The sequence below is a fragment of the Lepidothrix coronata genome, unplaced genomic scaffold (genome assembly GCF_001604755.1).
Source record: "Lepidothrix coronata isolate B3197 unplaced genomic scaffold, Lepidothrix_coronata-1.0 Scaffold37, whole genome shotgun sequence".
Taxonomy (NCBI): Eukaryota; Metazoa; Chordata; class Aves; order Passeriformes; family Pipridae; genus Lepidothrix; species Lepidothrix coronata.
This window is the reverse complement of record NW_016690217.1, coordinates 1,643,737-1,656,690: the sequence shown is the minus strand read 5'-3', so window position 1 is coordinate 1,656,690 and position 12,954 is coordinate 1,643,737. Positions and strand designations below refer to the sequence as shown.

At 37.9% G+C, this 12,954-nt stretch overlaps 1 protein-coding gene across 1 annotated transcript in view; it reads left to right on the top strand.

Annotated features, from left to right (window-relative positions):
* Positions 1-12,954, top strand: part of CAMK4 (calcium/calmodulin dependent protein kinase IV) — a 147,126-nt gene that overhangs the window by 87,196 nt on the left and 46,976 nt on the right. Inside the window, exon 5 of the mRNA XM_017812752.1 lies at positions 4,599-4,671. Within this exon, the coding sequence (XP_017668241.1) occupies positions 4,599-4,671 (73 nt within the window). The remainder of the gene's footprint in view (positions 1-4,598; positions 4,672-12,954) is intronic.

Below are 12,954 nucleotides of genomic sequence, written 5' to 3'. Positions count from 1 at the left end.
AGCACTTCATTTTTGCTTGCTCTAGGATGTCTTAATTTTGGACTTCTGTCTTGACTTTCCTGGATCCTTGCAGCACCAAATTCAGTGTTTTTCAGAGTTTTTTTTTTGTTTATTCTGTTTGACTTTAAGCATTTCTGGATTCCCAGATGTTTTTCTCAGTTTTTCTGTCAAGCACTCTTTTGGTATACTTGGCTCTTCATTTGCGTATCAAAGAGAGTATTTAATTAGTTCCTTATTGTTGCTGTTCCTATCTTTCTGTCCTTTCAGCAAACGTTTAATCTACCTCCAACCATAGTTTACTTAAAGATCATTCTGCAAACTAGCTATAAATAGCTGGGTTTGCTTCAATAATAACAAAATAAGTCATTTCTGCAAGTTTCCTTCCCATTATGGGGAAAAAGAGCAATGAGTCATTGTTAATCTGCAGGTAAAAATTGAAAAATCCTTGTAAAGAAGCTTCGTTCATCTCAGGTAGGAGTGCTGTTATAAAGAAGCAAACTGGCACACCTACCATATGTCTTATGTAAACTATTGCAAGGAAGATGCAAAAAATAGATATGCAAATGATCCCCCAGCATTACTACATGATTTAAACTACACGATAATCTTCTTTGAGTACTCTTCCTTGTTGTGTAAACCAGGTTTTAGTTCTAAATCAGAGTGCCCTTAGAAATAAATTTTCATCTTTAGAAAGCAATATGCCTTTTTCATTAATTGCTGTTACAGAAGATTAGGTTTTCTATTGGCTAGATTATTATTAAGAATTAGATATCTATTCTCAATAACTTCCATTTCTTGACTTCTGGAAAACTGGAAAGTTAACTGCATGTGACATAAGCTGTAATTGGCCTGACAGGGTACGTTATTCATGTGTAACTCATGTTATTAGAGGATGGGTCAAATGCATTGCACAATAATTCTACAGTCTGTTTTCATTACTCTCCTGAAATATGGACCCACACTTCATTACATTTATTACTTCAAAGCGTAAATTTACCAAGGCTTATCTACAGTGTCTGTGGGATTCTTCTGCTGTATATTTAATGTAAATAATGAGAGCAGCGTGCTATCCTTACCCCCATATACTGTCTAAGTCAGGGTGGGCTCCTCTTGAGGTCAACAAGAGGGCAGTCTTGAGCATCTCTTTGATCTCCTTTGCAGTGGTCAGGTAATTAGTGGTTTTCATTTCTGCATTAGTTGGGCATTGGCAGAAAGCTCAGAACCTCATCTCTTCTTTGGTTTTGTTGAATGGAAAAAAATACAAAGAAGGAGACTGCATTTAAGAGATGTATTTTTTTTTCCTTCCCCCAGTTTATCTGTTTGAAAAACATCAAAAAAGGATTATGTTGCCTTACTGTAAAATGAGAAAATTGTTGGATTAAGGGAGAAATGTAAATTGAATTGTAGCTACATTGCTTCATATTTCTCTGATCTTAGTCACATGTGTGACCCAGAGAATTAGAAATCCTGTTGAAACCTTAAAACCTGCCTCATATGTTCCTGAAGTCAGGTGCACAAGGTCATCCTGCACCTCTTGGACCCAATGCGTGGGCAGGTGGGATACTACAGACAGGTATGCCTGGCTGACACTAAATACTTTACTTGAGTTCAAAAGGAGGAGGAATCAAAACTAGTATACTTGAGGGGTAAAAAAAGAACTAAGCAAAAGCATCACTGGGGCTCAGGTCCCAGCATGTAATCTAATAGAAGAGGATAATTCGGCCTGAAATAGCTAAGGAGGAATCTTACCTTCAAGTATAATGTAGCATTTTATTGTGTAATTTATGGCTTTTTGTAACCTCTTTCCTACACTTCACGCTAAAAGCCTAACATAATGGCTTCATGAGATAAGCTTTGCTTTGTTTTAACCTTGTGATGATAATTTCCAGTAAGGCTCTCCCTAACAGTTTAAACGGATGACCAAAGCAGAGAGGTACAAAAAAAATCAAAGGTGTTAAAGCAGCACATATGTGATGTTAGCTATAGAGCTGCCAAAAAAACCACCCAAAAAACCCACCAAAAAACCCAAACCAAACAAATTTCTAGAAATAAGGCCAAGGAATTATGCAGCTAAGAAATCATGGTGAAATAGAAGAGCTGCTCGAGAGGAATTACTTGCTGCTACTGATGCCACAGAAGTTCTCTATCAACCTGCACCTCAGGAAGCCTCCCATCATCCCCGTATCGCCATTGTCCAATCAGGGCTTAAATCAGTCCAGCAGTTTAATTACCTAGGTAGCCTCATCTCCTCGGACGGTAAGATTGACGGAGAGATAGACAACAGGTTAGCAAAGGCATATAGTGCCTTCAGAAAGCTTCATAAAAGAGTTTGGCAAAATAAACACTTGAAGAAAAGTACAAAGATCAGTGTTTACAGAGCCATTGTGCTGTCTACTCTCTTATATGGATCCAAATCATGGGTCATCTACCGCCACCACCTGCGTCTCCTAGAGCACTTCCATCAACGCTGTCTCCGTGCAATCCTAAACGTCCACTGGTCAGATTATGTGACCAATACATTTGTTCTAGAACAAGCAGCAGTCACAGGTATTGAGGCCATGTTGCTGAGAACACAGCTGCGATGGGCAGGGCACATCTCCAGGATGAAGGACCACCGCCTCCCTAAGATCTTGCTTTATGGTGAATTTGCCACCGGCTGCCACATGAGAGGAGCCTCGAAGAGAAGATACAAGGACTCCCTGAAACAACATCTCAGCCTTGGCCATACTGATCATCATAACTGGTCTATTCTGGCCTCCAATCAGGAGACCTGGAGACACACCATCTATAATGCTGCTGCTTCCTTTGAGAACGCACGCAGGATCACTCTTGAGGAGAAAAGACAACGCAGAAAGAATCGTGTGTTGCAGAATACACCATCTAAGGAGTCTTTCTGCTGTGCCTTTTGCAACCGGACGTGCCTGTCTCGTATTTGCCTTTTTAGCCACCAGCGCGCCTGTAACAATTGTGGCTAGAGCCCTTCCCAAATCTTCGTTCCCAAAGCCTAGCCATGATGGTGATGATGATGATGATGTCACATCAATAGACTTAGTTATCTGTGAACATGATGAATGTTAAGGTAAAGCAATTGCAGCCCGTTAGGAATATCCCTGAATAGACTATTTTCCACAGTGCCATGCTTGTTGTATCGGTTTCTGTTGGAGTACTATCTTTTCATTGTTTCTTATTGCACCTGATCTTCTAATGAGCGTGTAGTAGTGCTTTTCATATGTACATTAGTCAACACCTTTCCCATCAGCTTTTGTGAAGCTATGAGGTGTTGCACTGATGGCAACTAAATATGAGTCTATTGTTACAGAGAAAGGAAGTGATAAAAAGTTACTGCAAAGCAGGAGTAGTGGGGAGAAAGAGGTATAGGCTTCTTGCCACCAGAGAGTTTTTTTATGGACCTTAGGCAGAAGGTCTTTCCAGTGACTTCTGACTTCAGATATTACAAGCTTCTTGCTGTACTGCTTTGTGGGGATTTTAGGGTATTGTTTTGTAAAACTGGCTTGTGTGCTTGCAGGACATAACTTTGAAAAACCTCTCAAAGGCACCACTGGTTCTGTTTCTAGACAAGACCTGGCTATGCCTTCTCTTTAAAGTGACTCTCTGAGGGAGAATTATTGTAGTTCACAAATACTGTGCACAGTTAAAAACAACAGTAAAAAGACTGTTGGGTGTCGTAACCATGATATTGTCCATCTTAATGATAGATCCTTCTTTTATTAACTTCTCATGTGTAATTGTGCAAATCTGTATCTTCTGCTGGCTCTGTTTAACTGCACTGTGCATTTATAATGTTTTATTCTCTAATGGCAGTTCTTGCAGAACTTAGTGTTTTCATCATGGTAAGGTTCCAGGGAGATAATACTGAAGAAGAAAGTTTAAAGTTTCTTTATTTTGCAAGACTGAACTGATGTAAAAGCAAAGGGAGAAAAGAATATGGATTTGCAGGACCTTCAGAACCCATAAATTGCTGGACTCCCCATAAGCGCCACATGGTCAACACATTACAAAATCAAGCTATCACATCTCATCTATACAGAATAAGCATAGCATACTGGCTGTTTATGTTAAGAAGAAAGAAAAAGGTAGTTTTAGTTGTAATGGAACTGTTTCTTTGACTACAGCAGGCCCAGTTTTCTACTGAGGGGGGAAAAAAGGCAATTATTCAGAACATTTCACTTGAGGGATAATTTGAAACTAGTGAACCCTTTCTCTTGAATAATTCAGATCTGTGTGTGTTTTGTTTCATAAAGGGCTAGCTAAATTGAGGGGGACTAAGTTAAATATAAAAGTGAAAAAAACAGTTCCTAAAGGATGTCTAGTTTTGTCTGAGAGTAATTCAGACCAGAACCTTTGAACTGAGTATGTATGTATTACAAGCATCTTACTTAGTTGATATTTTATCTCCTGTTTTTCATTTAACTGGCTAACTTAAATTGCAAAAAGGTTGTTTTTAAGTCTTTTGGGGGCACTCTAGAGTCCTGGTCATATTTAAATTTGATTGCTTGCTATCTCATTTTTGAAAAAGAAGCCTCTGCCTGCACTGTTTATTTACCTTAATGCTTAATCCTTTTTTTTTTTTTCTGTAGGATTGTGGAAAAGGGTTACTACAGTGAACGAGATGCTGCTGATGCTGTTAAACAAATTCTGGAGGCTGTTGCTGTGAGTATTGTCATAATATGCTCAGCACCTGATCTTTCACCTTTAGTGGTTCAATAAATACTTATGTGTGAAACAGGCAGAGTTTACTGGAGATAATCTACACGATAATGTGGTATTGAATTTTTTCTAAGGTAGTGGCACTTTGAAGGGCAAGAAGTGACTTTGTATGGCAACATTTTTAATGCACTAAGTCACCTGTTACAGCGGAATGTGTGCTCTGTCCAGTCTCTGCTGTGGAATTCAGCACTGGTTGTTTTAGCCCCAAAAGTAATTTGAAGTCACTGACACTTGCATAGCTCATTTTGTTTTGACGAGTATGTCATAGTAACTTATTTGGAGCCTTAAACAAAAGAAAGTGCAGTACTTTTCATCTCAAAAGCATAATAGATCAGCTGAATGTGTTAGCTGATGTGAAGAGTCACAAAAATTTAAGTCAGAGACTCCTGCAGAATATTGCCATGAAAATAGTTATGCTTCATTTCCAGTTGTTGCCTTAAGGTGACCCATCACAAGTTTTGCCACTATGAAGAAGCATTTATACAAAAAAAAGGCTCTTTGGAAGGAAGTGGCCACAGCCCTAAGCCTCCCAGAGTTCAAGAGATGTTTGGACAATGCTCTCAGGCACACGGTGTGATTCTTGGGGCTGCCCTGAGCAGTGCTGGGAGCTGGACTTTGATGATCCTTGTGGGTCCCTTCCAACTCAGGATATTCTGTGATGCAAAGTGTGGACAACTGTGAAAAGTGCATAGTGTAGATTGCAACATATCTAATAAAAAACCAACTCTTCTTGCTCATCATGTTGCATATACCTGTTCAGAATGAAAGTAATATTGAGAGAAAGCAGAATAAGAATTGGTGCCAGTAGTTTATGCAGTTTCTAATATACCTTCTTCCTCTATATTTTATATTTTTTGTGATTTTCAATTAATTTTGTACAGCTATTTCACATTCTGTCACTTTCAGAAAGTTATAAAGATTCTTGAGGCAAGAAGATGAAGGCTTCTAGTGTCTACATAAAATGTTTCCATACATTATCTGTTCTTCTTAGTCACTTGTAGCTCTTCCATCTAACTTCACACCAGACATTCTCCAAAACAGCTATCAGATGCTGGGAAACTACTTAAGAAATTAATTTGTCAAATATCTAGTCTGTATACTAGCACCAATCACTTCCAGAACAGAAGAAAGGAAACATGTTGGACAAGGAAAAAGTATTCCAGTTGGGACTCTTGAAGGCTTTCAGACAAGTAACAATATAGAGGCAATTTTACTTTATGAAACTAAGATGTTATCAAGGCCTCAAGAGAGATGGATACTAAAGATTTTGCGTTCTGCTGTGCCTGACAGTCTGACTTCAGAGTCAGCAGGTGATATTTTGGATTTTATCCAGTGGCGCTGTGTAGTTGTCGGCAGCAGATGAAGGTGCTTTGGGGTAAAGCAGCCAGGTAGCAAAAAGACTGCAAAGATCTTGGAGTCAGAGGTGTGTAAGTAGTGCAGATGGAACTTGCCTGACTTTTGGTATACTTCCAGACTGTCAACCTTTTCAAATAAAGTACAGCTGTTGACCACATGGGGAAAAGAGAGGTCAGCCTGAAGGGCTCATTTAAAGGATCTGTACAGATCATCTGAGGAGACAGTGCCAGAGAAGCTGTCCCTGAGAATGGGCTGGCGGTCGTGACTGACCTCTGTGCAAGGTGTCTAGAGATGAGGAGATTACTGGTTACATCAGTAATTCAGAGAAGGAACAGGCCAATTTGGGCATATTTCCCTGAGATGGTAACAAAATACTTCAATGTAAAAAGCTGCTCTAAATCATGGTTTGGTATTATTTGTAAGCCTGTTCACGCTAAATAAGATGTGAGAACTACTGTTTACTACACTAACTACACATACTGCAAGACCATGCATGTTCACTTCATGTTACTTTCTGAATGATCTGATGTTTGCTGAGTCACTCTTATTCAAAGAAATCTAAATTATGTATTTTAATTCACAGGATAATGTATTTGCATAAACTTTTAAAATTGATTCAGGATTATTATTTTATGACCAACATTTTCTTTCAGTTGAAGTGCCCCAGTTAAGATGGTTCTACATTATTTAACATTCTTTTTGCAAAAAAAAGAAAGATGATGATCAAGTTCTGCTGAAAGATATTTCAGAAGGTGTTTCAGCTCTTTATTTTAAAAGCCAGAAACCAGATTAAAATCTTCAGTTTCTATGAGTTGTAGTAACTTGGCTGAACTAAATGGAATACTGATGTGTGAAAACTAAAAAGCTCACCTTTATATGTAAGCAATAATTTGGATTTCTGTGGATCCTTGTACTAGATCCCTAGCTAGGATGAACTATATCCACTTCTGCTCTTATGGCTGAAACTGAACATCTAAGACAAAGCTGGAAAACCGTGGAAGTGTCAATTCCCAGCTTGGGATCTTTGCAGCCCAGCTGAAGCACCGTGATAGACTGGGGCAGTAAACTTGACAGAATGGTGTTTGTGAGAAGAAAAGGAATTATTGTTAGAAACCGGAAAATGCTACTGCAGCAGAATAATCTATCCAAAATAAAGGGAAACATGTCCATAGATCATTCTTAAAACCAAATATTGGTACAATCTGCAAAATAGATAATGCTAACGAACACCCTCCTGGCACAACCACAGACATTTCGACATACGCAATTTTTACTAACTGCTCTTAGAAAAAACAGCATTCAGCCTTCCTCTTGCTGAGCTCTCTTGGACTAACTGTTTTATCAGTCCCTTTTTAAGGGCTGTTACTCTAGTTATGAATCTGTCCTCTCAGTGGATCACTGATATGAGGAGATATTATGCCTTTATATAGCAAAGGTTTTTTGAGACAAGTCTAAAGGATTTAGTCAAAAGTGTAGAGTAGGATATTAAAAGCACATAAGCATTTTTTGTTCAATTCCTCGTTCAATTCCTTTTGAAATTGTTAAACCAAATGGACTTACTTTTTAAAAAGAAAATCCATAAAGCTTCTAGGTCTGTCTGTTTTTTATAATACCTCAGTACCTATAAGCCTACCTCTGATAGGCTTATCAAGAATTAATCAAGCAGCCAGAGCAGAACACAGAAAATTAATCCTAATCTTCATGTCACAAACTATCATAAATACATCCAACATCTGTCCTCCTAAGATCAGAGAAAATAACAAAGCCAGTACTGTTTTGTAGACCTCTGCATTCATTTTGCCCTTTTTTATGATTTTTCTTTCTACTGTTTACAGTTGATCCGGTGTTCCCAGTCCATGGGGGGACAAATTACCCTTTTTTTCTTCTCTCTCTTCTGCACTTTTCCATTATTCTTCCATTATTCTTCAAGCTGGAAGATAGCTTCATTCATAAGATGAAAGGTTTGTACAAAACTAGGTCAAATCAGCGTTCATCTTTTTAGCTCTTTTGCTGTGCTATGCAGAACAGGTTTTGTTGCTATCTGACATCTCAGAACAGGGTGAGTTTCAATCCTAAAAGAGGATGCATTTGAGGGCAGTCTATCTTAGCACATCATTTCTGTCCTGAGCCATTCTTGCAGAATGAGTGATTGATGTTGTGATATTCAAATAATCCTTGATATAATGCTCTCAAAAAGTCTATTGCACATTTCTGTAAGAGATATCTATTTTTTAGCTGGTCAAACTGAAGAAAATTACTCTGATTTTTAAGTGTACTTTGTCACTAAATATAAGCACTGTTTATTCTTGCCTATTCTGCATTAGAGTCAAAGTCATAGCTTTCTGCTTGAGGGTTAAATTACTCTTTTTAAGTTAGGGTAGTTACTAACATACCTACCATATATAGTTTTGAATTCATCCAGCAGTCTTTAAGTTAATTTCCAATCACATTTTACAATAGTTTGTTTTCTTATGACTGGCTATTATCTTGTCTAGATAGGAGGATTTTCCTGAAGTTATATGTGGGATCCCCTCTGTTTCTATTATCTTATTTAAATTTTCTACCATTTCAATCTTCACTGTATGGCTACACTTCTGTTCACTTCCTTGTCATCTCAAATTCACAGGGAGCACACTGAATTCTCAGCTGTGGTTGCAGAGCCTGAGGACAGTCAAGCAATTTGCAGGTTTGAGAGGGAAAACCTAGATTAAATGTTTCTATTCATTTCAGTGAGTTTTGATCTGTCTGATAATGAGCTGTATGTTAGTAGGTAAGAACGTACTAAGAATGTGCAACTTGTAAGTATATTTTACAGTTCCTGAGGCACTGGTGTCTGACAATTAGAGCTTAGGTCAAATGAGGTAGGCAGACTTCTAAGGACAGGTTGAGGCACAAGCGAATTCATTTAGGTATTTGGTGGTTTTGGCATTCAAAGAAAAGCATACTATGTATAAAGATTATGAAGAGGTTTCATGTTTTCTATACAGCCATTGAGTTGTGCTTGCTGGAGATAGAGGCAACCAACAGATTTAGGTGAACTTAATCAAGGTGCATCATAAAATTCTGAAATTTTGAACAAGGCAAGTATTACATTACCAATACATACTTAGCAAGGCACACTGTTGAGAAGAATAAGTGTACAAATTGGCAAGAAACCTGGAGCTAAGTTCTGTGGAAAATGAAGAGAATGGCAAGGATGCCTAGGTATAACAGCACAGAATAAAGACCTGTTTAAAATAGTAACAAATCTTGGGAGTGCTGTGTGTAAGAGGAGGAATCCTATGCATAGTTGTAGATATTGAAGAACACTGACGCTCTCTTTAGATTTTGCAAAAGATTTCCATTTCATTAGAGGAGGCATTTGTATCTTCAGATGTCTCCCCATTCCCTGATGAATCCTGGGTGTTTTCCAGTCTCCCTCTGGCAGTAGAGAGTGGTTTTCCAAGTCTGTTCCTGGCATAGGTGTTGATATCCATAAGGATGTAGTTAGGAAACAGCAGTTGTTCTGATCTAAAGCAACCCAGCAACCTCTGCTTTTCTGATGGGGAAAGAAAGGGAAATGTAAATTTTTTCATCAATTTTCAGTATGTTTGCTGAAAATAGTATTTCAGTAACTTGCAGGTTTAGGCCAGATTCAGTGTGGTTTTTGGTTGTTATTAAGAGGACCAATGCTTGATACTGTAAGACAAGGAGCAATTTGCTGTTCCAGCTGCAATTCTTTGCTAAGGATTATGATGTTGTATTGTATTTCCTGACAGTATGGGAATACACTTTTGCCATTCCTCTTCTGACACACTTACATGAACAGGAGGAAAAGCACAGAGATTTTTGATTTCAAAGTTCAGATTTCATTTGTGCTCTGGAACACTCTTCACTTTGGGAAATTTGCATGGCAATGTTTTGGAGTAAGAGGCAGTTGAACACTGAGTTCAAAAGAGGCACAGCAACTCTCTGCAGTTAAGAGCACCATTTGAAATGTAATTGGGGAAATCTATTTTGAGGACACTTACTTCTTCTCTTCCTTAGAAGAAAGTTTGCCTATATGCAGGAGAAATTCTGTATTGCTTTTATGGCAATCCACACAAGGAAAAACACAGCATAGAAAACCTAGACACTGAACCAGTTTGCTTTCTTTGTGCCAATTCTTCAGCTATCTCCCATCACTGAGGTAGTGTTGGAGCACAGTTAACCTTAAGCTTGCCTGGGAGGTGAGGATTACTCACAGAAACTGAACTTGAATCTTCCAGGAAATGTGGTGTGGATACCTGTGTCCCTGAACTGGGAGTTTTTCAGAGTAGTTATTGCCAGTGACTCAAAACATTCAAAAGCTGTCTTGGTCATTCTGATTTTTGCGATAAAGCAGATCTTGGAGTGTTTGGTGCCCTTTTATGGTGGATGAAACACCAGGTCTTTAGTATACCTTTTCCCTACAAGATTATAGCTTAAAATATACTGGAAAAATTACTCTGTAGATATATTATATTATATTATATTATATTACATTGCCTGCCATATTCCTCCCTATATTTTTGTTGTTGTGTTTTGCTTGTTTTATACTTTTCCATATCATGTGTTGGGCAGTTCTGTACTTCAGTTGTTTCAAAGGGGTTGCAGGTGCAAATCACATGCAAAATGTGATTATTATTACATTACATATTTATGTGATTATTATTACAGCCTCTTGACTGAGGCTGTAATGGACACCCTGTCTCCTGACCAGTTTTTTATATCATGATCTTCATCTTTTTTAAGCTAGTTTCCTCTCAGAAAACTCCTGATAGCGTAACTTTACCCAGCAGCTGGCTTTGCTCTCTGATGTCCTTCTGTCACAAAACCTTGTTCAGTGTGCTCCCTAGCTGTCCACCTAGTTACCTAAAACTGTGGTCTACAAAGGAAAACCAAAAGAATAAGTACAAAACTACAAGTTTCTGGTCAGAGCAGCTGTTAGTGCTAGCTGCTGTTGTTTCAGACAATCCTCTTATTGTCAGGAGAAGGACTGGAAGATATCAAATATCTTTGATCTTCCCTGGACCACATGAAAAGAAGAAGAACCTTTTGCAAGTGCAGCTGTCTTCTGGTGTCCTGTCACCTTGAGGAGTAAGACATAACCAAACCAAAACAAAGTGCCCTTTCTACCCTTCTTGACTGGGCAATATTTTGACTTGGCTTGTTGATAAGGATAAATTGGAAAACTTACTCTTCTGTGTGACCAGCCACATACTCAGCCTGACTTGCAGGAATGCCTTTCTGCAGCTCTGGTGTTGACACTGCTAAGTGCTCTCCATCCAAGAAGCAATAGTAATTTCATAGCACTGTTGGTTCCTGTCCTGTTCCTGATAAACACCAAAGGAAAGGCTTTTTCAAATTGCATTAACTGTAATAATTAGGTTAGATACAAAATGTTTTGAAGCTGTTTAGATCAAAAGTTGAAGATCTACCACCTGAATATTAATGCAGTGGTGTTTGTGCACTCATATGTCACATTTCATTACTTCCTCTGATATCTTCAGCTATGATCACTCCTAGCAACATACCTGAGCAACTAGGTTTCTGTGAAATACTGTCTTTGCTTACAAATTGTTAATGTCAAAAATTTCATGTTAAGGACAACTGCATGGCATATGGCAGTAGGCCTTGCAAAAATTGTGCATATGAAGCTCTGCATGGTTCAGAAATCAGGTATATGCTTTCATCCATTTCCAGTTAAAGGCCCGTCCAGAATTAAGCTTAAGTGAATAAGACATTTGCATGTGTACCTGATATGCAAGCATGCTGCACATAAATCTGAGAACTTTAAAATAACACTGAGAACATCTGGTTTTTATACAAACAAATTTACTAAAATAGATGCGAAGCTGTAATTACAAATTGGTCTCTCATCTGTTAAACCATTGAAATTTACTTTTTCTTAACTGAAAGATATTTTGTTTTCTGAAAGAGCTAAAAATATATTCTGATATGTAAGCCTCCATAGTGTCAGTTTTATCTGCTTTATTAAACTGATTTTGTGGATGTGACAAAATTATATATACTTAATATAGTATTCAACATGACAGTATTCATAATAATTACTAACTACATATACAATAGCTGTACTTCATGAGTTACAAAGAAATGCCTGGCCTGAAGATGGATATGTAGATGAAAGGACTTTCAAAAAGCCTCAAAGCAACATTTCTGTGATACACAAAATTACATAAGGGATGTCACAGCAGATACACTGCTTCTACCAACTGATTTAACAAAGTTTGGGTAACCGACAGGTATTCCGAACTCCTTGTGAAGTCTTGTTCTGAAGAAAGGTAAGAGACAGTGACTAAAAAGGATACTATAATAGGGACAGATTATTGCAAAGAGTTTCACAGTACACTTGAATTCACAGTAAGGGAAGAGAACATATACAATTGTATTTTTACTATTTATAGTAATTTTACTTTTAATATTATAATTATTTTTGTATAGGCAAATGACAGCATGAGGAAAAATATAGAGATATGTCTCCATAATGAGAATCATATACCATCTGCTGTGATCTTGCTTGTAGCCTCTTGAAAGAGTATAAATAACCAGTCTAATAGAGGTTGTATTAGACTGCAGAATAGAGGTTCTAACATTATTTCTAAAAAGGACTTCCATAATAAGTCATGCCTCATATGCATAATAAACCCTACATATCAAGGCAGAGTGTCAAACAGAGGAGGAATAACATAATGTTTGCTTGCATTGCATCTTCTTATAATTGCAGTCAGTGAAGGCAGGAAGGACTGATGGTTGGACTGATATGAAGATGTGTTTTGCAGGTCAACTTTGTACATTCTTCCCTGAACTGGAAGTATTGCCATGGACTTGGCATACAACTTAACGACTCGC